We start from the raw sequence: 27,852 nt of genomic DNA, 5'->3' as shown, positions 1-27,852 counted from the left end.
GAGAGATGTGACTAAAAAAGGGGAAAGCAAAATCCCCATTACTACTTGTGCCTGTTTGAAATTGTTATGTACCCCAGAAAAGCCATGTTCTTAAATCCTGGTTCAATAGTGTAGGGTGGAACTGTTGATTGTTTCTATCAAGATGTGACACACCCAATTGTGGGTATGACTTTCTGATTAGATGGAGACGTGACTGCCAATTCCAGGTGGGTCTTGATTAGTTTACTGAAGCCTTTAAGAGAATTCAACAAGGGGAACGAAAGAGGCAGAGTTGACACAGACACAGATGTTTGAAGATACATAGGAAAATGCCAGGAACCACATGATCTCCAAGAGTTATTTGAAACCAAAATCCAGAAGAGCCCAGCAGACACTGCCATGTGCCTTCCTTTGAGATGCTAAGCAAGTCAGAACCCAGACTTTTGCCTCAGAGAGCTAACTGAGGGCCCAAAGACATTTAGAGAGGAAATCACTGGAATCAGAAACACAAAGCAGTGAACTGGGAAGCAAGGGCCTCAGATGCCAGCCACGTGTCTTCCCAGCTGACAGAGAAATCCCAGATGCCATCCAGCCCTTTTTGCATCAAGGTATCTTTCTCTGGATGCCTTATTTGATACATTTTTATGGACTTAGAACTGTAAAATTGTAACTTAATAAATCCCCTGTATAAAAGCCAACCCTGTTCTGGTATATTGCATGCCAGTGGCATTAGCAAACCAGAACACTACCTTCTCTAAAAGAACTCTTTTTTTTTTCCTAAGTTTTTCTAAACTATTCTGTTGCTTTTCCTGCCCTTTAAAATATTTTTGTGCATTATTTAAGTAGGTACTACTGTTTTGCGCATTATTTAATTTGGCTATTTTTACCTTCTAAGTATTGTGGAATGATACATAGCCATTAAAAGGCAAATGTAAAATAATTTGTAACTTACACACACACATTGGTTTTTAAGATTTTGTGTAGAAATCAACAAACATTCTTAAAAGAGATGGGCATAAAAAAAGTCCATTATCAGAAGACACTACTGACAAGTTTTTAACAAAAGGCAGAGTAACTCAGGTACAGAGATTTACTATACTCATCTGTTGAACAGTTAAAAATAATTTTTTTATATCTGGAATCCAAACCAAAAGGTTCCAGGTTATTGTTCACTGGTTAAAATGCTAAAAACATTTTAGAGAATAGTATTTATCAGTATTTTTTTAATCAAGAAATTCTGTATCTAGAAACTTAACCTAAGAAAATCTCACACTAGTATAAGAAGATCTATACAACTGATAAGAGCTCAAATCAGTGAAAGCTTTTCAGAAGACTATTTGGTAGAATCTATTCAAATAAAAATGTGCAAACTTTTTCACGTGGAAATTCAACCATGAAACACCCTTCTAGAGAAATACAAAAATAGGCATATAGAAGAATATTTGATGGACCATTGTTTGTGATAGTAAAAAATAAGACAATTTAATTGACTATCAATTAAATGGTTTAATAAATGTTTCACCTATACTATGGAATAACAAAGCCATTAAAAAAATCAACTAGATATGTACTACGACATATTACAAAGGAAAAAAAGACACTGTAGAACACATATTGTTCAGAAGGACTGGAGTGAGAATGATAAAAAGCAGAAATATTATTTGAGGTTTTTTTTTAATACTGCTCATGTATTATTTCCATAATCTGTAAAAAGCAAACATTATCCCTAGACTTTGTAGTCTTTAATGATTGCATTAAAAACTCATTTATAAAAGATGTAGCAGTGGCTTCTTAAATTTAAGGTCACCTGTCTCTAAAAACAGAAAAGATCAGAAATCTATCTGTTTCTACCTGCTTCTAAGGTGTCTGGTTCATCTGGTCTCTGGGCAATCTGTAAATAATAAAGTAGAGAACCATATAGGTGAGTCCTCACTCTTTGGAATCCGCCACCTGGAGAGACAGAGTGAAAATCTTTTTAATTAAAGTCAAAACAAATACATAAATTGTAATTTATAGGAAATTTAGAAGGAAAAAACCTGTCTTCAAAATGAAGTCTAACAGTTTCTTCAATATGATGTGAAGTGAAGAATCTCCAATAGAAGCAAAACCCACCACTGGGTTCTCTGCTGGAGGAGGTGAGGTGAAAGAACTATCAAGCATAAAAGCATAATGGGCTTCTCTGGGTCCTGAGACCAATGGCTGCTTCTGTTCTGTGCGAACAGCCTGACTTAGATGAGCCGTCAGGGTGAACACAGCACCTGCTACCACTGGCATTAATTCCTGTGCTGCTTCATCATCTAGTATCTTAAAATAGAAAGACAAATCAGGGTTAACATCCTGCTTTCAGCTATAATCATTAACAAATTTACATTTTAGTTTTTTACTACTATTAGAGTATACTAATGGAATTATAAGGTTCAAAGAAAAAGAACACTAATATATAGAGAGAAATTTAAATGTGATTCTAGGTGACAGGTGTTCTTAACAAAAGGAATTCCTATCAGAATTCACCCAGGAAGGTGTTTTCAGGGCAATTCACAGATGACTAGAGATTTCTATTCAGTAGTCTGGGCTGAGATGTATCCATAGGTATTTTGGAAAAGTTCCCTAGAAACTTCTGATACCCACCCTGACAGAGAGCTACGACTGGACAAAATTAATCTCTTTCAACAAGGAATGTTTTAAAATTTGCATTGCACAGCTCTATTTTATTCCTAATATAAAACTGAAAAAATACTAAGGTTACAAACTATATTTTAATATTTAAATGTTATATAAATAATTGTTCAGTGTTATATGGTAAACTAAGATGTATATTACCTTATCATGCACATCTTGTAGGATGTCCCGAATAATCAGTTGTCGATCCTCTGCCTGAATGAGGTCCTGGGGACATGCTGTCAATATAATTTCTACCAGCTGTCTCCATGACTCCAGTGCATGCCGTTTTGCATGAAGACATTGAAGCAGTTTGTTTCTTCCTACCACATATTGAAGTATAGTGCTGATTTCCTAAAGCCGCAGATATTGAAATCACAAATGTCTATTATCAACAGGTTCCTATGTTTAACAGTTACTTACTTAGAAAAAAATTAACTATACTACAGTTTGGAAACCTATCTACCATCAGTATGCCAGGCAGCAGATAACATTTATGTTACATTGGTGGACTATGAAAAATATGTGAGGCTGTGTGTACATGTGTATATGTATAAAAGCATGGAACAGATGGGTTTTCATTTATAGAAGATGGGTTTTAACCCCATCTTTTTTCTCCTTGTAACTGTTACACTTATCCTGGAACACAAGAGTTGCCCAAAACTAAATTCAATGACATGTTTCCATGACATGTATTTCATTTCTTTGCCTCTTGCTTTTGCCAAGCCAGACGTATTTCTATGTGTGTGGTTTTCCACACTTGACTTCTTACCCATAACTCTCTACTTGTGTTGAGAAATGACTCTTTCCTCTCTCAATGATACGGAGTAAGTAAAGTCTAAATCATGGACAGGTTGCACACCCTTAACCAGCCTAGCAAACAGTAACTTCAGATTCAGTTGCTTAAAATGTATAAAGTAAAAAGGGAAAGATTCCATTAAAGTTTAATGTTTATGTAGTTTACTAATTAATGAACTGCAAGTCATTACTGTTTTGTGTTTTAACCATCAACTTAAGTAGTTGAAAGTAACAAGGGCTTACCTCCATTAATAAAGGTCTCTGACCTATGGCTGCCATACCCTGAAGGGCATTTACTTCAGCTACGAGAAATCTATGAAGAAGCTATATAATTGGGAAAAGAAAAATAAGACCATTTCAGACACTGTAAGAATAATACCCCTATTGATCACTATAAACTGCCCTAGAGGGAAAAGATTTGTATACCTTTATATGATCTATAGCGGCACTCTCCTTTTCACAGTCAAAACTGTTAAGTTTCACTTTGCATAACAGAGAGTGATACCAAATCCTCTATGGAAGGTTAAGTTAATATTCTGGACCACTTCTTCCTATTGGTGAGACCATTATAATTCTACCTGGTAGACAGTTAAAATCACTTCATATTCTAGCTGGGTGGGAGGAACGTTAAGAGGAAGGTGACAGGGAATCTTTTAAAAAATGAAGCTAAAGTGGTCTATTAATTTTAATTTTCCTGGCAATTTGACCAATGAAAACCATAGTCCAATAAGACAGTAATAAAAATCTGTCAGAAAAAAAACAACTATATAGTTACTTTTTTTTTTTTGATGAATCAAAGTTTGAACCATTTGATACTACTAACACTTTAAACCAGTCCTCACCTTAACATTGCAGACTGTCTGTCCACGTAAATTCTTGTGTTCACAGTTGGCAATAACTTGTTCAATTTTGGCACGATCAAAGAAATCCAACTGCAAAGGCTCAGGGAACTCATGACTGAAGTCAATAGAATCCAGAATGCTCAAAATTTTTCGACGTACTAGGAAAAATAAAAATTAATTCAATTTTACTTGGGGTATCAAGGAAAGGATCAAACCATCAAACTTCGCTCACTCTCAATTATAGTGCTATATTAAGGCAGGGTATTGGTCCAGAAACTGAAGATTGCATTGAAATCTAAATTTGATTTCATTTTCAAAACATGTCTTCACAAAATTATTTCTTTCCATCCTATCAACCTAGTTATAAAGATTATTTTTGGTTAACAATAATCCTTATGTAGCTTTTTTATAACAGTTCAGAATATGAAGATAAAGGAACAATATAATTTTCTTTCAATTTTTGAACAATTTAATCTATGTCTCTGTGCTGGTTTGAAAGGATGTTATGTATCCTAGAAAAGCCATGTTTTAATCCTAATCCCATTTTGTAAAGGCAGCCATTTCTTCTAATCCCTACTCAGTACTGTATGCTGGAAACTTTAATTAGATTATCTCCATGGAGATGTGATTCACTCAAGAGTGGGTGTTACACTGGATTAGGTGCAGACGTGTCTCCACCTATTCTAGGTGGGACTTGATTACTTTACTGGAACCCTATAAAAGAGGAAACATTTTGGAGAAAGAGGGAGATTCATAGAGAGTAGAGAAGGATGACAGAATGCCTCAGAACCATGAAGCAGAGAGTCCACCGGCCAGTGAATTTTGGAGATGAAAAAGGAAAATGTGAGATCCTGGAAGCGGGGCCAAGATGGCGGCTTAGTAAGGTACGTGTGTCTTAGTTCCTCCTCCAAGGCAACTACTAGGTGAACAGAAACAGTGCAGAACAGCTCCCGGGGCCATGACCGGGAATGGACACACAGAGTACCCCAGTCTGGACTGGCTAGTCTGACTGCGAGACTCGGCTGCGGTGAAATCCCCGAGCGGCGCGCGACCCCCCGAGCAGTGGCAGCTGTGGCGGCCGGAGCTCCTCCCTCCCTCCTTCCCGGGCCAGCTGTGAGTCTCGGAGAGGCAAGTTTCCCAAGCGGCGGCGGCCAGCGCCCCTCTTTTGCGGGCGGCTTCCTGGTCCGGCTACGAGTCTCAGATCAGAGGGCTACCCAAGCAGCGGTGGCCCTCCCCCTTGGGCGGCTTTCTGGTCCGGTGGCGAATTCCCCAGGCCGCTGTGGCCTGCGACCAACGCCCCTCCCCTGCGGGCGGCTTCCTGGTCTGGTAGCGAATTCCCCAGGCCCGTTGCGGCTGGCAACCGACACCCCTCCAGGGAGAGTAGGGAATTTCCGACAGTGGCAGGGACTGGGTCCAACCAAACACCAATAGGGAAATTAATAAAGGAGCCACAGGATCCGCTCAAGCCGCCGCGGCTGACGCCCGCACCACCCGCGGCCCCCCGAACCAACTGAGAGAATTGGATCAGAAATCACTAGGCCGTGGAGAACGGTGACCGGGGGGGATCCCTTTCAAACACGTGAGACAAATGTGTGCCATGAGCGCCATTTACTGGGCAGGATAAGAAAAACAGAACCCAGAGATTTCACAGAAAAATCTTACAACCTTGTTGGGTCCGACACCCAGGGAAATCTGACTAAATGCCCAGACGCCAGCAGCAGAAGATAACGGTCCACGCTCAGAAGATTGAGAATATGGCCCAGTCAAAGGAACAAACCAATAGTTCAAATGAGATACAAGAGCTGAGACAACTAATGCTGAATAAACGAACAGAAATGGAAAACCTCTTCAAAAAGGAAATCGAGAAATTGAGGGAGGACATGAAGAAGACATGGGCTGAACAAAAAGAAGAAATAGAAAAACTGAAAAAAAATCACAGAACTTATGGAAGTGAAGGATAAAGTAGAAAAGATGGAAAAAGCAATGGATACCTACAATGATAGATTTAAAGAGACAGAAGATAGAATTAGTGATTTGGAGGATGGAACATCTGAATTCCAAAAAGAAACAGAAACTATCCGGAAAAGAATGGAAAAATTTGAACAGGGTATCAGGGAACTCAAGGACAATATGAACCGCACAAATATACGTGTTGTGGGTGTCCCAGAAGGAGAAGAGAAGGGAAAAGGAGGAGAAAAACTAATGGAAGAAATTATCACTGAAAATTTCCCAACTCTTATGAAAGACCTAAAATTACAGATCCAAGAAGTGCAGCACACCCCAAAGAGATTAGACCCAAACAGGCGTTCTCCAAGACACTTACTAGTTAGAATGTCAGAGGTCAAAGAGAAAGAGAGGATCTTGAAAGCAGCAAGAGAAAAACAATCCATCACATACAAGGGAAACCCAATAAGACTATGTGTAGATTTCTCAGCAGAAACCATGGAAGCTAGAAGACAGTGGGATGATATATTTAAATTACTAAAAGAGAAAAACTGCCAACCAAGACTCCTATATCCAGCAAAATTATCCTTCAAAAATGAGGGAGAAATTAAAACATTCTCAGACAAAAAGTCACTGAGAGAATTTGTGGCCAAGAGACCAGCTCTGCAAGGAATAGTAAAGGGAGCACTAGAGTCAGATACAAAAAGACAGAAGAGAGAGGTATGGAGAAGAGTGTAGAAAGAAGGAAAATCAGATATGATATATATAATACAAAAGGCAAAATGTTAGAGGAAAATATTATCCAAACAGTAATAACACTAAATGTTAATGGACTGAATTCCCCAATCAAAAGAAGTAGATTGGTAGAATGGATTAAAAAACAGGATCCTTCTATATGCTGTCTACAGGAAACACATCTTACACCCAAAGATAAACATAGGTTGAAAGTGAAAGGTTGGGAAAAGATATTTCATGCAAATAACAACCAGAAAAGAGCAGGAGTGGCTATACTAATATCCAACAAATTAGACTTCAAATGTAAAACAGTTAAAAGAGACAAAGAAGGACACTATCTACTAATAAAAGGAACAATTAAACAAGAAGACATAACAATCATAAATATTTACGCACCGAACAAGAATGCCCCAAAATACGTGAGGAATACACTGCAAACACTGAAAAAGGAAATAGACTCATATACCATAATAGTTGGAGACTTCAATTCACCACTCTCATCAATGGACAGAACATCTAGACAGAGGATCAATAAAGAAATAGAGAATCTGAATATTACTATAAATGAGCCAGACTTAACAGACATTTATAGGACATTACATCCCACATCAGCAGGATACACCTTTTTCTCAAGTGCTCATGGCTCATTCTCAAAGATAGACCATATGCTGGGTCACAAAGCAAGTCTTAACAAATTTAAAAAGATTGAAATCATACACAACACTTTCTCGGATCATAAAGGAATGAAGTTGGAAATCAATAATAGGCAGAGCGCAGGAAATTCACAAATACATGGACGCTCAACAACACACTCTTAAACAACCAGTGGGTCAAGGAAGAAATTGCTAGAGAAATTAGCAAATACCTCGAGGCGAATGAAAATGAAAACACAACATTTCAAAACTTATGGGACGCAGCAAAGGCAGTGCTAAGAGGGAAATTTATTGCCCTAAATGCCTATATCAGAAAAGAAGAAAAGGCAAAAATGCAGGAATTAACTGTCCACTTGGAAGAACTGGAGAAAGAACAGCAAACTAATCCCAAAGCAAGCAAAAGGAAAGAAATAACAAAGATTAGAGCAGAAATAAATGAAATTGAAAACATGAAAACAATAGAGAAAATCAATAAGACCAGAAGTTGGTTCTATGAGAAAATCAATAAGATTGATGGGCACTTAGCAAGATTGACAAAAAGAAGAAGAGAGAGGATGCAAATAAATAAGATCAGAAATGGAAGAGGAGACATAACTACTGACCTCACAGAAATAAAGGAGGTAATAACAGGATACTATGAACAACTTTACGCTAATAATACAACAATTTAGATGAAATGGACGGGTTCCTGGAAAGACATGAACAACCAACTTTGACTCAAGAAGACATAGATGACCTCAACAAATCAATCACAAGTAAAGAAACTGAATTAGTCATTCAAAAGCTTCCTAAAAGAAAAGTCCAGGACCAGACTTTTCTTCACATGTGAATTCTATCAAACATTCCAGAAAGAATTAGTACCAACTCTCCTCAAACTCTTCAAAAAAATCGAAGCGGAGGGAAAACTACCTAATTCATTCTATGAAGCCAACATCACCCTCATACCAAAACCAGGCAAAGATATCACAAAAAAAGAAAACTACAGACCAATCTCTCTAATGAACATAGATGCAAAAATCCTCAATAAAATTCTAGCAAATCGTATCCAACAACACATTAAAAGAATTATACATCATGACCAAGTAGGATTCATCCCAGGTATGCAAGGATGGTTCAACATAAGAAAATCAATTAATGTAATACCCATATCAACAAATCAAAGCAGAAAAATCACATGATCATCTCAATTGATGCAGAGAAGGCATTTGACAAGATTCAACATCCTTTCCTGTTGAAAACACTTCAAAAGATAGGAATACAAGGGAACTTCCTTAAAATGATAGAGGGAATATATGAAAAACCCACAGCTAATATCATCCTCAATGGGGAAAAATTGAAAACTTTCCCCCTAAGATCAGGAACAAGACAAGGATGTCCACTATCACCACTATTATTCAACATTGTGTTGGAGGTTCTAGCCAGAGCAATTAGACAAGAAAAAGAAATACAAGGCATCAAAATTGGAAAGGAAGAAGTAAAACTATCACTGTTTGCAGACGATATGATACTATATGTCGAAAACCCGGAAAAATCCACAGCAAAACTACTAAAGCTAATTAACGAGTACAGCAAAGTGGCAGGTTACAAGATCAACATTCAAAAATCTGTAGTGTTTTTATACACCAGTAATGAACAAGCTGAGGGGGAAATCAAGAAACGAATCCCATTTACAATTGCAACTAAAAGAATAAAATACCTAGGAATAAATTTAACTAAAGAGACAAAAAACCTATATAAAGAAAACTACAAAAAACTGCTAAAAGAAATCACAGAAGACCTAAATAGATGGACGGGCATACCGTGTTCATGGACTGGAAGACTAAATATAGTTAAGATGTCAATCCTACCTAAATTGATTTACAGATTCAATGCAATACCAATCAAAATCCCAACAACTTATTTTTCAGAAAGAGAAAAACCAATAAGCAAATTTATCTGGAAGGGCAGGGAGCCCCAAATTGCTAAAAACATTTTGAGGAAAAAAAACGAAGCTGGAGGTCTTGCACTGCCTGACTTTAAGGCATATTATGAAGCCACAGTGGTCAAAACAGCATGGTATTGGCATAAAGATAGATATATCGACCAATGGAATTGAATAGAGTGCTCAGATATAGACCCTCTCATCTACGGACATTTGATCTTTGATAAGGCAGTCAAGCCATCTCACCTGGGACAGAACAGTCTCTTCAATAAATGGTGCCTAGAGAACTGGATATCCATATGCAAAAGAATGAAAGAAGACCCGTATCTCACACCCTACACAAAAGTTAACTCAAAATGGATCAAAGATCTAAACATTAGGTCTAAGACCATAAAACAGTTAGAGGAAAATGTAGGGAGATATCTTATGAATCTTACAATTGGAGGTGGTTTTATGGACCTTAAACCTAAAGCAAGAGCACTGAAGAAGGAAATAAATAAATGGGAGCTCCTCAAAATTAAACACTTTTGTGCATCAAAGAACTTCATCAAGAAAGTAGAAAGACAGCCTACACAATGGGAGATAATATTTGGAAATGACATATCACATAAAGGTCTAGTATCCAGAATTTATAAAGAGATTGTTCAACTCAACAACAAAAAGACAGCCAACCCAATTACAAAATGGGAAAAAGACTTGAACAGACACCTCTCAGAAGAGGAAATACAAATGGCCAAAAGGCACATGAAGAGATGCTCAATGTCCCTGGCCATTAGAGAAATGCAAATCAAAACCACAATGAGATATCATCTCACACCCACCAGAATGGCCATTATCAACAAAACAGAAAATGACAAGTGCTGGAGAGGATGCGGTGAAAGAGGCACACTTATCCACTGTTGGTGGGAATGTCAAATGGTGCAACCACTGTGGAAGGCAGTTTGGCGGTTCCTCAAAAAGCTGAATATAGAATTGCCATACGACCCAGCAATACCATTGCTGGGAATCTACTCAAAGGAATTAAGGGCAAAAACTCAAACGGACATTTGCACTCCAATGTTTATAGCGGCGTTATTTACAATTGCAAAGAGATGGAAACAGCCAAAATGTCCATCAACAGACGAGTGGCTAAACAAACTGTGGTATGTACATACGATGGAATATTATGCAGCTTTAAGACAGGATAAACTTATGAAGCATGTAATAACATGGATGGACCTAGAGAACATTATGCTGAGTGAGTCTAGCCAAAAACTAAAAGACAAATACTGTATGGTCCCAATGATGTGAATCGACATTCGAGAATAAACTTGGAATATGTCATTGGTAACAGAGTCCAGCAGGAGTTACAAACAGGGTAAGATAATGGGTAATTGGAGCTGTTGGGATACAGACTGTGCAACAGGACTAGATACAAAAACTCAAAAATGGACAGCACAATAATACCTGAATGAAGCTGCATCCGAGCTATAGGTTTTTGTTTTGTTTTGTTTTGTTTTGTTTTTACTATTATTACTTTTATTTTTTTCTCTAAATTAACATTCTATATCTTTTTCGGTTGTGTTGCTAGTTCTTCTTAACCAATGGAAATGTACTAAGAAACGATGATCATGCATCTATGTGATGATGTTAAGAATTACTGATTGCATATGTAGAATGGTATGATTTCTAAATGTTGGGTTAATTTATTTTTTTCCTTTAATTAATAAAAAAAAAAAAAAAAGAAAAAGAAAAAGGAAAATGCCTTTCAGGGAACCAGACAGGAAGCTAGCAGATGACACCATGTTCACCACATGCCCTTCCAGCCGAGAGAGAAACCCTGACTGTTTTTGCCATGTGCCTTTCCAAATGAGAAAGAAACCCTGACATGTTCACCATGTGTCTTTCCACTTGAGAGAAACCCCAAACTTCATCAGCCTTCTTGAATCAAGGTATCTTTCCCCAGATGCCTTAGATTAGACATTTCTATAGACTTGCTTTAAATGGGACATTTCTACAGCCTAAAAATTGTTAACTTGCAACTTATTAAACTCCCTTTTTTAAAAGCAACTGTTTCTGGTATATTGCATTCTGGCAGCTAGCAAAGTAGAACAGTCTATAAAATAATTTTATTACAAATTCAAAGGGCTTTACCTTTTGTAGTAGTGTCAAAATGAAGGAACCCAGAAACAGACCTATTTTCATCATCCATTCCACCTTCACCATCTGTTGGAGAGTCAATAATAATGGAAAGAAAAGTGAAAATATACTCTTAAAACTACATTTATTTGGTAATAGCAAACATGAGGTATTTTATTTCTAGATCACTGTTTCCAGGTCAAGAGAGCCCTCTGCTAACAGATAATTTAAATGCAAAGATTGATGAGAACTGATTACCAACATTCACCTGTTCCTATCCCTATGGAACCCACTTCACAAATGCAAAAGGGATAATCAGAACTGAGAAAGTAAGACCCAGTCATGTCAATGAGATGATTTAAAAAGCTTATGGATTGCTGAATCATTATACTGGTATTTCTTTTAGTCTATAGTATCTTGAAGCAGCTAGAAGGAAAAACTTAAAATTGCAAAACTATAACCCATACCAAAGTCTGAAACCTGTTCTTTAACTAATTGCTGCAGTGTGTTCTGAATATTATTGCATTTTTGTATATGTTGTTTTTCACATTAAAAAAAAGTTTATGATTAATTTGGATGTATAATACATATTTAATACCTTGGTTCATGCTGGCTCACTATGACAAACTCCACTGAATATTTGTGTACATGACCACAGCATAATGTAGATGCTCCATGCGATAAAAAAAATCATGAGGTAATTTTTAAATGTTGTGTTTTAAGAAAAAAAATTATAAAGGTAGGTGGAAGAACTATTTTGGTCTACAATCACATATCACTAAGTGGCAAAAAACCCTAACACCAATATTCACAAGTTCACCTGAGTATGGTTTCACTGGCATGTCATCCAATAACAGGTGAAGGAGCCTCTGGGTATGCGACCGTTGACGATTCAGAGAAGTTACCCGTAATTCTATAGTGGCAATCTTCATAAGCCATGACATTTGGTTCAGCATAGATATTTCATATTCTGGAAATTAAATACATAAGGTTAGTTTCCTAAATCAGTAGCACAAAGTTGGAACAGACCTAAAATTCTATAACTAATCAGATATTTTTCAATTTAACTTAGTCAATAGTTTATGAAATTTGGTGACAACATAATATATCACTCTGCAAAATCAACAAAGGGGGACAAAAGATACCTATGGATAAACAATAAGCTAGCACACATCTTCAAAAGATGAGCCAAAGCAAATGAAGAAAGAAAATCAAGTTTTCATTACCAGGATAATTTGACGCATATCCACAGAACTATGAGTCTGTCAAATTTTAACATGAATACAGAACTTAATACTTTTAGAAAATTGATTAATTCTCAAATACATCAACTTGTAAAAAAAACCACTATACAGTTTGATTCTGATTTCACAAACGAAATGCATTAAAATAAATAAATTCAATAACTTTATGGCATCACTCAAGACAACTAAGGACATTTTGTTTTAATGATAATTAGGATTGAGAATCACTGATACATCAGGACTTTTTGAATCAATTATTATTTAATATTACTGGCTCTGAAGTCCTATATTGTGACAGTACAGACATAAAGTTCACCAAATAATATTAATACCAATACTACTAATAATAATTATTAGCAACACTACATTGTTTTATAAACAGTCACTGTAATAGGTAAGATATTAACCTTTCTTTTTAATTAGACTTAAGAGAATTTTTAAAAGTTTCTTTATATAAACAAAATCTCAGCACTAAAAACAGACATACTTATGAAAATTAAGTGGAAAGCTTTTTTTGCCATAACTTCCAAGCATCTCACATCATTGCCCTAAGTTAGAAGCTGATAGTCACAAGAAATGTAAACTTACTATGAAATCTGTAAATTCAGATTTCCTAAATACAAAGATCATATAAATTAAACTTTCTAAAAACACAATAGACTACCACTGTCTGATTACAATCAGAATTTAGAAAACTGTTAAAAATCAATCAAAAACAAAAAAGAAAACTGATAACACAAAATTAGCCTAAGATAACTGTATTACTCATGTCAATAAACTATGGTATAAATGGTTTCTACCAAAATTAGTTTTCTATTTTTCATCTCAAAACCTGAATTGCTTCCAGAGATTTTTATACAATTTTCACTTAGAAAAAAATGTTCTTATAGGAATATTCTCTTATTCCTTCAACACAATCTTTAAATTTTATGTAAGAATTAAATTTCACCTTAGTAAGTTATGTTTAAATAACTTTATGCTCCCAGTTAAAACATCAGACTTCTCAGGCACAAATTAAAAAAGGAACTAACAAAGTAGCAAAGTGAAAGTGACTCAAATGAGAACAGAATTAAACAAATACTGTAACCATTCCCCAAAATATTGTGCAAATAAAGTCACTTAACACTGGGCTTACAAATCTGCTATAATAATGAGGGAAAATATACCCTACCTCTGTTAGAAAAAGGTAGATGTTGCAACTGAGAAAACAAGAAATCTTGGCTGGTTCTTAAGTACCTCATAGTAGGACCAGATGTATCAGAATAAGCACATAACTGATATATTACCTGCAAAGTTAAAATAAGAAAATGCCCAAATCAGTATTTTTTTGTTATACACGCTAAGATAATAAAACGTGAACTTACATCTACCAAATAAAAATAAAGATAAATCAACAATGCAAGCCAAATAGAAAAAAAACACAGGCAAGAGACTTCCAGGAAGATGGTGGAGTAGGGTGGACTGACTTTTACCAATGCTCGATGGAACAACAAGAATCAAAAATGAATAAATAAATAAATAACCAGGACTGTAGCTGAATTGCACAGACTGGTATGGAGAGAGAGGGGTAGTGTCGTCAACCATGAACCCACTGGGGGCGGGTGGCGCGTGAGTCCTGAGGGAGTGATGTGCTCCTGAACTCCGGCCTGCTCCTGCAGCAGGTTTGGGAGGTCTTCTATTGTGGCTCTGTGACCAGGAGTTCCTGTGGGGAGTCTGGAAAATAGCAGACTTTCTTCCCCTATGCCTGGGACTGTTGTATCATTGCATGGTGCCTGCTTCTCACCCTTGAGGTGACAGCCATGGGTGCCTGGTTTTGGTAGAGATGCAGATGGGTGATCCTCCCCTGGGGAGGAGGGAAGAAGCAGAGTGGAATGAATCTACTGGCTGGCCAGCGAGGGTAGTTCACAGGCTCCCAGTCCAACTCCCCTTTAATGAATGATGGCCCAGGATCACAGCTGTGCAGAGAGCAAGGCCGAGCTACATGTCACCATCATTTTTGTGTATGTGTGTGTGCATGGGAGTCGAACCCGGATCTCCCACATAGCAGGGGAGCTTTCTACTGCTGAACCACCTATGCAAACTTTTCCGTCTAGTTTTTAACAGACATTCAAGTAATTTTTTTTTTTTTTGGTGCATGGTCAGAGTCAAACTCAGGTCTCCTGCATGACAAGGAGGCATTCTGCTACTGACCTGTGCAACTTTTCTACCTAGTTTTTACTAGACGCCAAGAAGAACTACTCCCCCCCCCGCCCCCGCCCCACATAAGTTCCGGGCCTTGGTTTGGCAGAGAATTACTACAAATCGAGTGCAAAGAGAACCTTTAACACAAATCCAGGTAAATACAAAACTTTAGCTGAGTGAAGGAAATAAACTTGTAAAATAAACTTATTAAGATAATCAAATGCCCTGAATGCAACAGAAAATCTGAAAGCACATGAAGATCCAGGCAGAAATGGCCCAGCTAAGTGACTAAATCAAAACACCAGAGGGGTCACAGAATATGGAACTACTCAAGGATATTTATAAAGAAATAAAAGATATCAGAGGTACTAGGGTAGTTCAGTGGTAGAATTCTTGCTTGCCATGCAGAAGACTTGGGTTTGATTCCCGGCCCACGTACTTCCAAAAAAGAAAAAAGAAAATTCTACAAATGGTGCTACAATAATGGGATAGTCACATGGAAAAAGAATGAAATGTAGCCTCTCCCCCCATCATACAGCATGCAAAAAAGAAAGAAAAGATATCAAGAAGACACTAGAAGGGCATAAATAATAATTCAGAAGATTAAATAGAAATACAGCAAATGTAATAGAGATGAAAGACAATAGAGACCAAATTAGAAATATATTAGAGACACATAATAGCAAATTCAAAGTAGTGGAAGGAAGAATAAGTGAGCTAGAAATGAGAACAACTGAACTAAAGAGTAAAAAAGAACAAATGGCATGAAACATAGGAAAAATGGAATTGGATCTCAGGGAAATGATGGACAACAAAAGGTACACAAATATAAGAATCACTGGTTTTCCTTTAGGAGTAGAGAAGAGAAAAGGTCTGGGAAAGTTAGTTGAAGTGATAATCAGAGAAAATTTGCAACCATTATAAAAGACATAAATATGAAAATCAACGAGATCCAATGAACCCCAAATAGAATAAACCCAAACAGGCCTACCCCAAGACATATACTAGTCAGACTGTCAAATGTTGAAGAGAAGTAGGAAGCCTGGAATGCAGCACAAAAATAGCAAGTTACTACATACAAGGGAAATCACATAAAAATGAGTTCAGACGACCCAACAGGTACCATGGAATGAGAAGGGAGTGGTTATGATATATTTAAGATCTTGAACAAGAAAGGTTTCAAACTAAAAATTCTTTATCCAGCCAAGTTGTCCTTCAAAATTGAGGTAGAGATTAAAACTCAAAGACAAAAACTGAGAAAACTAGTAAACAAGAAACTTGCCTTACAAGAAATACTTAAGGGAGTTCAGTCGGCTAAGAAAAAAAAAAAGACAGGAGAGGGAGGTAAGGAAGAAGGTACCACTAAGGTTAATTTAAAGGATAAAAAGAGAGAGAGAGAAAAGAATATATAGATTTGACAAATAAAAACTAAAGGATAAGATAGTAGATTCAAGAAGTGCTTTTATAGTTAATAGAACCAATAACGTAGGATGCTTATGGACTCAACTCACCAATTAAAAGACACAGATAGGCAGGATGGATTTAAAAATATGATCCAATTACATGCTATTTACAAGAGTTGCATCTTAGACCCAAACATACAGATAGATTAAAAATGAAAGAATGGAAAATATGTTCTATGCAGACTGCAACCAAAAGAAAAGAGTAGCTATACTATTATCAGGTAAAAATAGACTTTAAATGTAAAGATATCATGAGACAAAGAAGGATACTACATATTTTTAATAAAAGGGAAAAACCCACCAAGAAGAAATAACAATCATAAATGCTTATTCTACCAGTCAAGGAGCTGCAAAGGACATGTATGAGGCAAACACTGGTAAACCTGAAGGGAACAATAGATACTTCCAACAATAATAGTGGGAGACTTCAATACAACACCATCCTCAATAGATAGAACCACAAGACATCGGATCACCAAGGAAACAGAGAACTTGAACAATGTGTTAAATGAGTTAGAACTACCAGACATATATAGATCATCATACCCCAAAACACCAGGATATACATTCTTCTCCAGTGTTCCTAGAACGTTTTCCAAAACAGATCATATACTGAGAAACAAAATAGGTCTTTATAAACTTAATAATATTGAAATCATTCCAAGCATTTTCTCTGACCAAAATGGAATGAAGGTAGAAATCAACCACTACCAAAGAACCAGAACTTTCACACAAAAAAATGAAGTGCAAATAAAACACTTTAAAAATTAACAAAAAAAAAAAAAGAATAAATGGAGATTAACAAGATACTCTTAAATAATCAGTGGGACAAAGAAATTGCTAGATAAATCACTAAATATCTGGAGATGAATGAAAATGAGAATACAACATATCAGAACTTATGGGATGCAGCAAAGGCAGTGCCGAGAGACAAATTTATAGCCCTAAATGTCAATATTAAAAAAGAACAGACAAAAACTGAGGGCTTAACTGCTTCCTCAAATTGGAAGAAGTACACAAAAATCAACGCCAAATCAAACAGATGAAGAGAAATAACAAAGATCAAGCAGAAATGAACAAACTAGAGAACAAAAACAAACAATAGAAAGAATCAACTAAATCAACATTGGGTTCTCTGAGAAAATCAATAAAATCAATGGACCCCTGGCTAAGCTGACAAAGAAAAAGAGAGCAAGCACATAAACAACATCAGAAATGAGGAGTGAGTGGGGTCATTACCATGACTCCTGAATCATAAGAGAATATTATGAACAACTCTATGCCAGCACACTGGACAACCTAGATGAAATGGTCAAATTCATAGAAACACATGAACATTTCTTCACTGACTTGAGAAGAAATAGAAGACCTCAACAAATGAATTATAAGAGATTCAATCAGTCATTAAAAAAAATCATTCTACAAAGAAAAGTTCAGGACTAGACTGCTTCAGAGGGGAATTTTATCAAACATTCTAAAAAGAAATGACATCGATCCTGCTCAAACACTTCCAAAAAATTGAGAAAAAAGGAATGCTACCTAACACATCTTACAAAGCTAACATCATTCTAATACGAAAACCAGATAAAGATGCTACAAGAGAGGAAAACTACAGAACAATCTCCCTAATGAACATGGCACAGATGTAAAAATTCTCAACAAAATACTAGCAAATCTAATTCAATGACACATTAAAAGAATTATAAATCACGACTGAGTAGGATTTATACCAGGAATGCAAACATGGCTCAATCAACGTAATACAGCACATTAATAAATCAAAAGGAAAGAATCACATGATCATATCAATCGATGCCAAAAAAGCATTTGACAAAACTTGGGCATCCTTTTCTCTTCAAAAGGTAGAAATAAAAGGAAACTTCTTCAATATCATAAATGGCATAAATAAAATCCCATAGCCAGCATCATACTTAACAGTGAGAGATTGAAAGCATTCCCCATAAGATTGGAAACGAGACAATTATTCAACACTATACTAGAAGTTCTAGCTACAGCAATCAGGCAACAAAAAGAAATAAAAGGCATTCAAAACAGGAAAGAAAGGAGTAAAACTTTCATTCATTTTGCAGGTTTCTTGACCCTATACTTGGAAAACCCTGAAAAATCTATAACAAAGCTACCTGAACTAATAAGCAAATTCAGCAAAGGGATGGGTTATAAGATTAATGTACAAAAATCAGTAATGTTTCTATACACAAGCAATGACCTGAGGAGACAATTAAGCTCAAAATTCCATTCAAAATAGCAACCAAAAGAATCAAATACCTAGGAATAAGCTTAACCAGGGATGTCAAGGGCTTATACACAGAAAATTACAAAACATTGCTAAAAGAAATCAAAGAAGATCTCAACAGGTGAAGACGATAGGTTGAATATCGTTAAGATATCAATTCTACCAAAACTGATAAACAGATTAAATGCAATACAAATCACTTTTTCAAAAATCTATTCTGAAGACTTGGAAAAGCTAGTTATCGAATTTATTTGGAAAGGAAAGAGACCTCAAATAGCAAAAGATGTCCAAAAAGGAAGAGCAAAGTGGAAGGACTAACACGTCCCAACTTTAAAACTTACTATAAAGCCACAGTGGTCAAAACAGCATGGTACTGGCACAAAAATACAAGTATCGACCAATGGAATCGAATCGAGAGTACAGAGCTAGACCATCAAATCTATGGTCAAACGATCTTTGACAAGGCCCCCAATCCACTGAACTGGGACAAAATATTCTTTTCAATAAATGAGCATGGGAGAACTGGATATCAGCAGCCAAAAGAATGAAAGATGACTCCTACATTATATCCTATACAAAAAGTAATTCAAAATGGATGGAGGACGTTAATGTAAGAGCCGGTACCATGTAAGAGCCGGTACCATAAAACCCTAAGACAAGATAGAGGAAAACATCTTCAAGACCTCGTAATAGGAGGTATCATCTTAAACTTTATACCCAAAGCACAAGCAATGAAAGAAAAAAACTGATAAATGGGAACTCCTTAAAATCAAAACCTTCTATACCTCAGAGCAGTTTGTCAAAAGGGTAAAGAGACAACCACAACCAATTCAATGGCAGAAAATACTTGGGATCCACATTTCGGATAAAGGTTTGATATTCTGTGTACATAAAGAAATTATACAACTCAACAACAAAAGAACAACCCAATTGTAAATTGGGTAAATGATATGAGCAGACATTTCTCCAAAGAGCAAATATAGATGGCTAAAGGGCACATGAAGAGATGCTCATCTTCTTAGCTATAAGGGAAATGCAAATCAAGACAACAATGAGATATCACCTCACACCTATAAGAATGGCTGCTATTAAACAAACAGGAAACTACAAATGTTGGAGAGGATGTGATGTGGGCAAATTGGAACACTTATTCACAGTTGGTGGGAATGTGTAATGGTACAATTGCTCTAGAAGACAGCTTAGCAGTTCCTCAGAAAACTAAGTATTGAGTTGCCCTATGATCTAACTATACCACTACTTGGTACATATCTCAAAGAGCTGAAAGCAATGACATGAACAGACATTTGCATACCAATATTCAAGTGGCACTTTTCACAACTGCAAAAAGACAGAAATAATACAAGCGTCCATGAAGCAATGAGTGGGTGAACAAAATGTGGTATATCCATGTGATGAAATATCATGCAGCAATAAGATGAAATGAGGTCCTACAGCCTATGACAACACGTACAACCCTTAAGGACATAATGCTAAGTGAGATAAGTCAGAACCAAAAGGACAGATATTGTTTGAATCTGCTATTATGACTCTGGCAAAGGTATCTCTGAATACTATAGAATATAGGGGACCTAGAGGTATACAGAAGCTAGAGATGGGGGAAAGGTTACCCAATGAGGTTGAACTTAAATGTAAGGGAACAGATAGAAGTGACAGTAGCTAATTAGTGGGGTTATAAGTAACACTGCCATATTGAAGGTGAATATGACTGAAAGGGTATGCAAAGTGCCATGTATCTCACTGGTTAACTCTACGATTATAAATAAGTTCTCTCATGAACTCCTTCAAAGGTCAATAATAGAGGGATTTGACTTGTACAAAAAGTCAATAATAGAGGGGTTTAGGGTGAAAATTAATACTGAATAATATGGCCTATAGTTAGCAGGAAGACAGCAAGAGTACCACAGCAATAACTGGGGTAAATAATTAGTGGGGGGAGGGATAAGAGATTAAGGGAGGTTTTGATTTGATAATTAGTGAGGTTGTATTTTTCTGTTCCTTGTCTCTTTGCACCAATGAAAATTATCTAAAATTGATAGTGCTGCTAATCCTCAACCAAGTGAGGACACTAAGATATGGTTTGTTTATTTTGGACATTATCCATGATGTCCAATGGATGGAGGGGGCCGAAGGGTACAATGACAGAGAAGCCAAAAGGCAAACCATACATAGATATGGTATACATCTATATATGGAATACTGTGAAGCTACGAAAAGGAATGACATTGTGAGGCATGCAACAAACTGGATGAACCTTAGTGACAAAGCAAAATAAAACAGAAACCACAGGGAGCCCAGAATAAGAATGAGAGCCCTTAATCCTGTTTAGCTAAAGATGATGCCTGGATACTCCCAGAGTATATTAAGCTGAAAATAAAAAAATATTGGCAAAGTCCCTGAGGGATGAGAGAAAAATATGGAACTATTAAAAATTACCACTGGGGAAACCCTGGATGCAGTGCCAAACATTAGGAATACCAAATCAATAACCCAAGCCCTTCACCTAGAGGTTTGCTCTTGTGAAGCTTATGTATGTAGCACAGAAGCTTAGCCTACCTATAGGTATGACAAAGAGTCACCTCCGGAGGACCTCTTTTGTTATTCAGATGTGGCCTATCTCTCTCTAAGTCCAACACTGTAGTTGTTTCATGCAAATGAAACCATTGCCCTCCCTGCTATGTGGGACATGACATTCAGGGATGAAAGTCTCCCTGGAGGCACGGGAGATGACCCCCGGGATGAGCCTAGCTCTGGCACCATGGGATCAACAATGCATTCTCAACAAAAGGAAGAAAAGAAGTGGAACATTTAAGGTATCGGTGGCTGAGAGAGTTCAAATAGAGTCGAGAGGCTACTCTGGAGGTCACTCTCACGCAAGCTTCAGTTACACATTGCTACCTATCATAATTTGCCAAACCCCAAGCAAAAACATTCCTGCCAATCCTAAATTGCAGGATACGTAGGGCATTATATAAGATTTCACAAAGGTTCCATGCACTAGGGTGATTTTTCAAAACCTATAATCTCCAGATGGGTCCCTGGACCAGATAAGTCCTGAAATGCTAAGGGACCAGCCCTTCAAGAACATCAACTAGTTCCATCCCCCTATCCCATATTATCGACAGCCTATTCCAACATGAAAAAGTTAGAATGGGCACAGCCCAAATACCCCTAAAGAGTGGAAGAAAGATCAGAGGTGAGGGTGGAGCTATACGGAGAAGGTCGGGTTTAACAGATGAGTATGAGTGCTGAATGATTATACCGATATTTCTTTTAGCCTCCAGTACCTTAGAGCAGCTAGAAATAAAAACCTAAATTGTGGACTTGTAACCCATATGAAGATCTGAAATCTGTTCTACAACTAATTGTTGCAATGTACTTTGAAATTCATTGCTTTTATGTACATATGTTATTTAAAGAGAAGGAGGAATATAACAGAGAAGATAGGATTTAGCAAATGTACATGACTGCTTAATCATTATATTGATATTTCTGTTGGTCTCCAGTATCTTGGAGCAGCTAGAATAAAAAACAAAAAAATCATGGAACTACAACCCATACCAAATTTTAAAATCTGTTATATAACTACTTGTTAAAATGAATGTGGAGGTGTCCCTCCCTTTGGCAGGCCCATGTTAATCTCTAACGTGTACACTCTCTCTTTAACAAATTCCTCTTTTAATAAACTTTACTACTTATGCCTTAAAAAAAGCCAGAAACAAAAGAACAAATATGCTATGGTGTCTTTCAGAAAATACTTATAAGAAAACTGGAACCCAGATTGTAAGATCTTACAGCAGCCATACTTAGTTCAAAAGTCTAAGTGTTATTTCTAGATTCTGAGACACTGAGCTATGTATTTACACTGAGCTATGTATTTACACTAAGCTATGTATTTACGCTGGTATTAACCAGAGTATAACTGTGACACCTATGATTCAGAACTGGAGTTCTGCAGCTCTGAAAGTCAGCATTGCTACGTACAATAAAAATTAAAGTAACTGAAAAAGAGATCAGGCTTCAATTAGAGAAAAAAACTAAGCTGATTTGGTTGGGACTAACGTAAACCAGAATACAGAAAAAAACTCATATATGCCATACCCCTTACCCCTCCCTCTCACTGACCACGAGTATTTTAATCTACTCAATGTTTTAACCTTTGTTCCCCCTATTATTTGCATGAAGTTTTTCTTTTTTATTTCTTTTGCTGAAGAAATGCAAATGTTCAAAAAAATGATCATGGTGATGAACACACAATTATGTGATGATATTGTGAGCCACTGATTGTAACCATGTCAAGAATGTTTGTATGTTTGCTTGTTGTTTACAATAAAAATATTTTTTTAAAAATCAGAATACAGGGCAAAAGATGATTATACTCTTGAGTTCACCTCCTATATGAGACCAAAGGCAGAGAACTTTATTGTGTCTAGTACCTAAATTTTTCTGTAACACACAATCTAATCAACCTGTCTGGATGGCTCATTTAGATAACCCAAGCACATGGAGCCCAGTAGGAACGAGGCCTTTAATTCTGTATAGCTTAATGTAATACCTGGAGACATCCGGGTATTATGGGGGGGCTAATAATCGAAAAGTTTTGGTAGAGTACCTTGAAGGATTGGAGAAAAAAATGTAGAAATACTACATTTTCCCATCCGTGAAACCCCTGGTACTCTCTCAAACATTAGGAACACCCAAGAAAATAGGCCAAACCCTTGATTTTCAGGCTTGCCCTTAGGAAACTTATTTCTGTAGCAGAGATGCTACACAACTATGTGATGATATTGTAAGCCATTGACTGTATACTATAGATGGACTGTATATCTGTAAAGATTTCTCAAAAAAAGAAAAGAGAGAATTAGCAGGGGCTATAAAGCACTGCACGTGCTCTTCAAATTGTCAGGTCCCATCCTACCCCCTATATTCCCTTTCGACTTACACAGGGTTTCACTCACTTCACCTGCCTAACTCCTTTAGCCTAGATGACTAAGCCTATCCATTGTCTATCTAAATACATCAAATTCTGTAACATCAAGGTAAAATGTACATCAACTTTGTTCCTCATTAAGTAAAAATTAATTCTGAAGCACAGGAAGACCTATCTGTGGTATTTATAATGGACAAATATTTATTATAATATTTGGACAGCCAGAGGACAAGAAAAAAATCATTAAGAGTTGCAAAAGGAAAGTAAGAGAATAACAAGGAAAACTCTCCAAGCCACTAGAAATTACTTGATGCATCTGTCCTTATGAAAACAGGAATCAGAGTACCACTTAAATTGAGAAGTTAGTCACATCTTATTAAGCTTATTCCTCCAAGTATTTACAGGATTAATGAAACAAGAAATAAACACAAGTTAATAAGTAAAACAAAGCTTCTCATTTTAATTTAAACTTCACACTGATTTGACTTTCTACTACTTTATATAGCTATAGGACTTCATAATATACACAGTTTTCACATTTACATTTAAGTTTCACAATAGTCCATTCCACAGACTAAAAACTGAGACTCAGAAACATTTCATGGTATGTCCAAGGTAACTACGGTAGACTGAATTATGTACCCCCAAAAAAGACATGTTTTTAATCTAACCTGCATTCATGTGAGTGTGAACCGATTTATAAACCAGAAGCTTTGAAGATGTACTATCAGTTAAATTGTAGACTCACCTGTGAATAGAATCTTCCAAAATTCTGTATAATTGTGGCCAAACTGAATGAGTGAAGGCCTTGATCTGTAAGACCGTGGGGTTTATTAAGAGAGGAAATTTTGAGATGATCAGAGGAGGCAGAAGTCAGTGGAAACTGAAGAGCAGATGAAAGCAGAAAGAGAACATCATATAATGGGAGGTAGAACTGCAAGCCAAGGAACCTGAATGATTGCAGCAAGCCAATATCAGAACACCACAGGCTTTAGAGAGAAAATATGGCCTTAAAATATGTTGACTTTGGACTTCTAACCTCCGAAACCATGAGACAATAAATGCTTGTTGTTTAAGCTAATCCACTATTTATTATTTTGTCATGGCAGCTGTTTTAGTTTCCAAAATAAATACCACAAAATGAGTCAGGTTCAACAATGGCTTTGAGACTAAATGACAGTCCAAATCAAGACCTCTTCAATGTGATGCTTTCTCCCCAAAGACTGGTATTGTGAGGCTGACTGCTGGCAATCACTGGTCCTAGGCTCTTCTGTCACATGGTGGCCTCTCCTGGGCTCTCCATTCTCTTCTGGTTCTATTGAATTTCAGCTTCTTGCTTCCACAGCTTTCTCTAATTCTTTTATTCTACTTAAAAAGGACTCCAGGATTAGGATTAAGACCCATCCAGACTGGCTTGGGCCACATCTTAACTGAAGTAACCTCATCAAAAAGTCCTACTTACAATAGGTTCACACCTACAGGAATGGATTAAATTTCAGAAGTTGATTTTGGGGGGTACATAAAGCTTCAAATCACCACAGCAGCCTGGCAAACTAAGACCATGACTTAACTTTAAGGAGCAGAGCTAAGACTGAGAGGTCTTGTGACTGAAATCCACTGCTTTGTCCACCAAAAAGAAGTTACATGAAACACAGCATGCTAGAAAATTTCTATACTACCTGGTCAAAATCCATCACAAACAACAATTTCCTTCATTTTTTAAGTGATCAGCCTATAGCAGCTCTGGATCTGTAGGATCTTGGGGTTTGTTATTTATGGATTTTATCTATAAATGAAAGACTGGTAAACTACTAAATGAACTCATTTCAACTCAGTCTCACTATTATTCTCCAATATCTGTGGGGAATTCAAGCATCTTGTGAAGTATCTTCTAGTAAATGCTACAAAGTACAGTATTCTATATACCTGGTAACATAGCTCAGCAAGTTGAGGAGATTCTCTCACTGCCACTGGACCTGCTCTCCCATCAGTTCCTTTCTCCAAGATGTTTAAGATGGCATGAAGGCACGTCCGAGGGCAACCTAACACTCCTACACAAATCAAAAGGAAATTCAACTTTTCTATTGGAAATTCTGCATTGAAAATCTTAAATTACCTTTACAAAAGTAAACATACACTATTCTTGATATCCTTTCAAATACTGAAAATTGATAAATGTTATTTATCTAAGTTTCCATTTGTCCAGTCTTAATGCATAGACCTAAAGACTGACCCATCACATTACTTTTGACGTATTATTTATTTCTTTCAATGAATTACACCAAGAGCCCAGAAATCAACGACTGACCATTTATATACAAATATGGAAAGAAATAAATGCCTATGTGCCTGATGGCTATACCTGGATCTTGTAGATTTGTGGTACTAACAGGTTTCTTCAATTCAAAGCCCAAAAGGTAGAGTGCGAGATTGGGTGGATTGCGTTCCAGAGAAGTGATAAGAAGATTCAAGATGTGGATTCTTGTTTCATGATGAATTATAGCTAATTTCTTCTCAAGTTCTGATCCTTAATTTGAAAATCATAAAACAAAATTACAAAGCAAAAAAAGTTAGTATATGCCAAATTTAAAAATATAAAATTTTTGTTTCAAAACTCTTCATTCTTTATGAATTTTAGTTTGCATAATCAACCATTATGTTGGTGTCATTTTGTTCAAAGGGGTTTCCCAAAGGTCCAAACATTTATTTTAGAGAATTCTCAATTTATTACCACTAGGCAATTAACTATTTCAGGTGTCTTTCTTTATAGCAAGTATTAATACACAATAAGAAATATGCATGTTAATCTAAGGCATACCATCTTCTAGACGTACAAATTCTTCTGCATCTTCACTATCCAAACATTCCACAAATCCAGCCATCAGTTTCTGACTTACACTCTGAAGTTATATATAGATAAAAATGACAAATTATCAAAAGTTTCTAAATATTAATGAAATTATAAGTGATATATATTTATGTAAACATTTATCTGTTAAGAAAAAAGCAAATCTGCTCCAAAGTACTCAGGTTTTAGTTATTTATTTTTTAATTCATAGAAAGTTCAGTTAACTCTTTATAAAAATAATAAAAGAAACAAAAATTCAAAATTTTTCAGTTTCAAAATTTGTTTCTCTAATTTTCTTCCCAAAGAATCAATCTACTTTCATTAAATAACATTAACTCACATGACCACTTCGTTACATATTCAATACTATGAGATCTTAACTAAAACATGAAATTAAACTCACTTCTATTTTCTTTCAAAATGAATTACTTGTTACTAGTTTTATATTTCCAGGCTGAGATGTTAGATACTTCTCAAAAATCAAGAAGTTAAGCAAGATATTAGGAATGATAATTTATACTAAAATAAATGTCAGTGAACTGAAAATGTTCATATCAAGCATTACAGATAATGTTTGATTATAGATATGATGTGATTTCTTGGGCAACTTCTGGATGAGGTTCACCGAAAAGCACAAATACATATATAAAATCATACATGGTGGCTCTCAATTTGGGTGGTACCACCACTCCAGAGGGAATTGGAAAAATGTGGGATTATTTTGAGTTACCACAAAAACTAGAGATTACTACTGAGAGTAAGCAAGAAACCAAGGATGTACCAGTTCCTCAGAAGTCTGACTTCCCTACCTGTCTCCACTGTTCCCCACAAGGGTTACCACAATCTTGACTCTATATGTCAAGTGCATAGTTTATACTTTATATATATACATACTAATATGTTATGAATGCTTTTCTATATACCTTGTATATGTTTGTGAACATTTTCCATATTGTTCGGTACAGCAGCAGGTTACTGCAGCACTTTTTCATTGCGGTGTAGTATACCACTGTGTGGATATAACACAATTTGTTTATCTTATTCAATTGTTGATGGACATTTGAGCTGTATCCAGTTTGGGTCTATTACAAACAGTGTCACTCTGAACATTATTGGTGGGGGTGTTTTAGTGCACATTATCCATTTCTGTTGGGTATATTACTAGGGGGAGAATTGCAGGATTTCCCCTGTATTTTCATTCCTGTTTACTGTCTGTCTCTCCTGATTACAATGTACATTCCACATCTATTTTGTTCAGTGTTATGT

The 27,852-nt window shown here is 36.3% G+C and overlaps 1 protein-coding gene across 2 annotated transcripts in view; it reads right to left on the bottom strand.

Annotated features, from left to right (window-relative positions):
• The window catches only part of NUP205 (nucleoporin 205), a 153,216-nt gene that overhangs the window by 48,224 nt on the left and 77,140 nt on the right, over positions 1-27,852 (bottom strand). For both annotated transcript variants that reach the window (XM_077142076.1, XM_077142164.1), the window contains 11 exons: positions 26,557-26,638; positions 26,101-26,265; positions 25,665-25,789; positions 14,064-14,178; positions 12,469-12,618; positions 11,664-11,735; positions 4,278-4,435; positions 3,679-3,759; positions 2,800-2,991; positions 2,016-2,283; positions 1,831-1,929 (listed from right to left, as the gene is read on the bottom strand). In XM_077142076.1, coding sequence (XP_076998191.1) covers positions 1,831-1,929; positions 2,016-2,283; positions 2,800-2,991; positions 3,679-3,759; positions 4,278-4,435; positions 11,664-11,735; positions 12,469-12,618; positions 14,064-14,178; positions 25,665-25,789; positions 26,101-26,265; positions 26,557-26,638 — 1,507 coding nt within the window. The remainder of the gene's footprint in view (positions 1-1,830; positions 1,930-2,015; positions 2,284-2,799; positions 2,992-3,678; positions 3,760-4,277; positions 4,436-11,663; positions 11,736-12,468; positions 12,619-14,063; positions 14,179-25,664; positions 25,790-26,100; positions 26,266-26,556; positions 26,639-27,852) is intronic.

The sequence above is a fragment of the Tamandua tetradactyla genome, chromosome 1, assembly GCF_023851605.1.
Source record: "Tamandua tetradactyla isolate mTamTet1 chromosome 1, mTamTet1.pri, whole genome shotgun sequence".
Lineage (NCBI taxonomy): Eukaryota > Metazoa > Chordata > Mammalia > Pilosa > Myrmecophagidae > Tamandua > Tamandua tetradactyla.
Note: the sequence above shows the minus strand (reverse complement) of the source record. Positions and strands in the feature narration are given on the sequence as shown.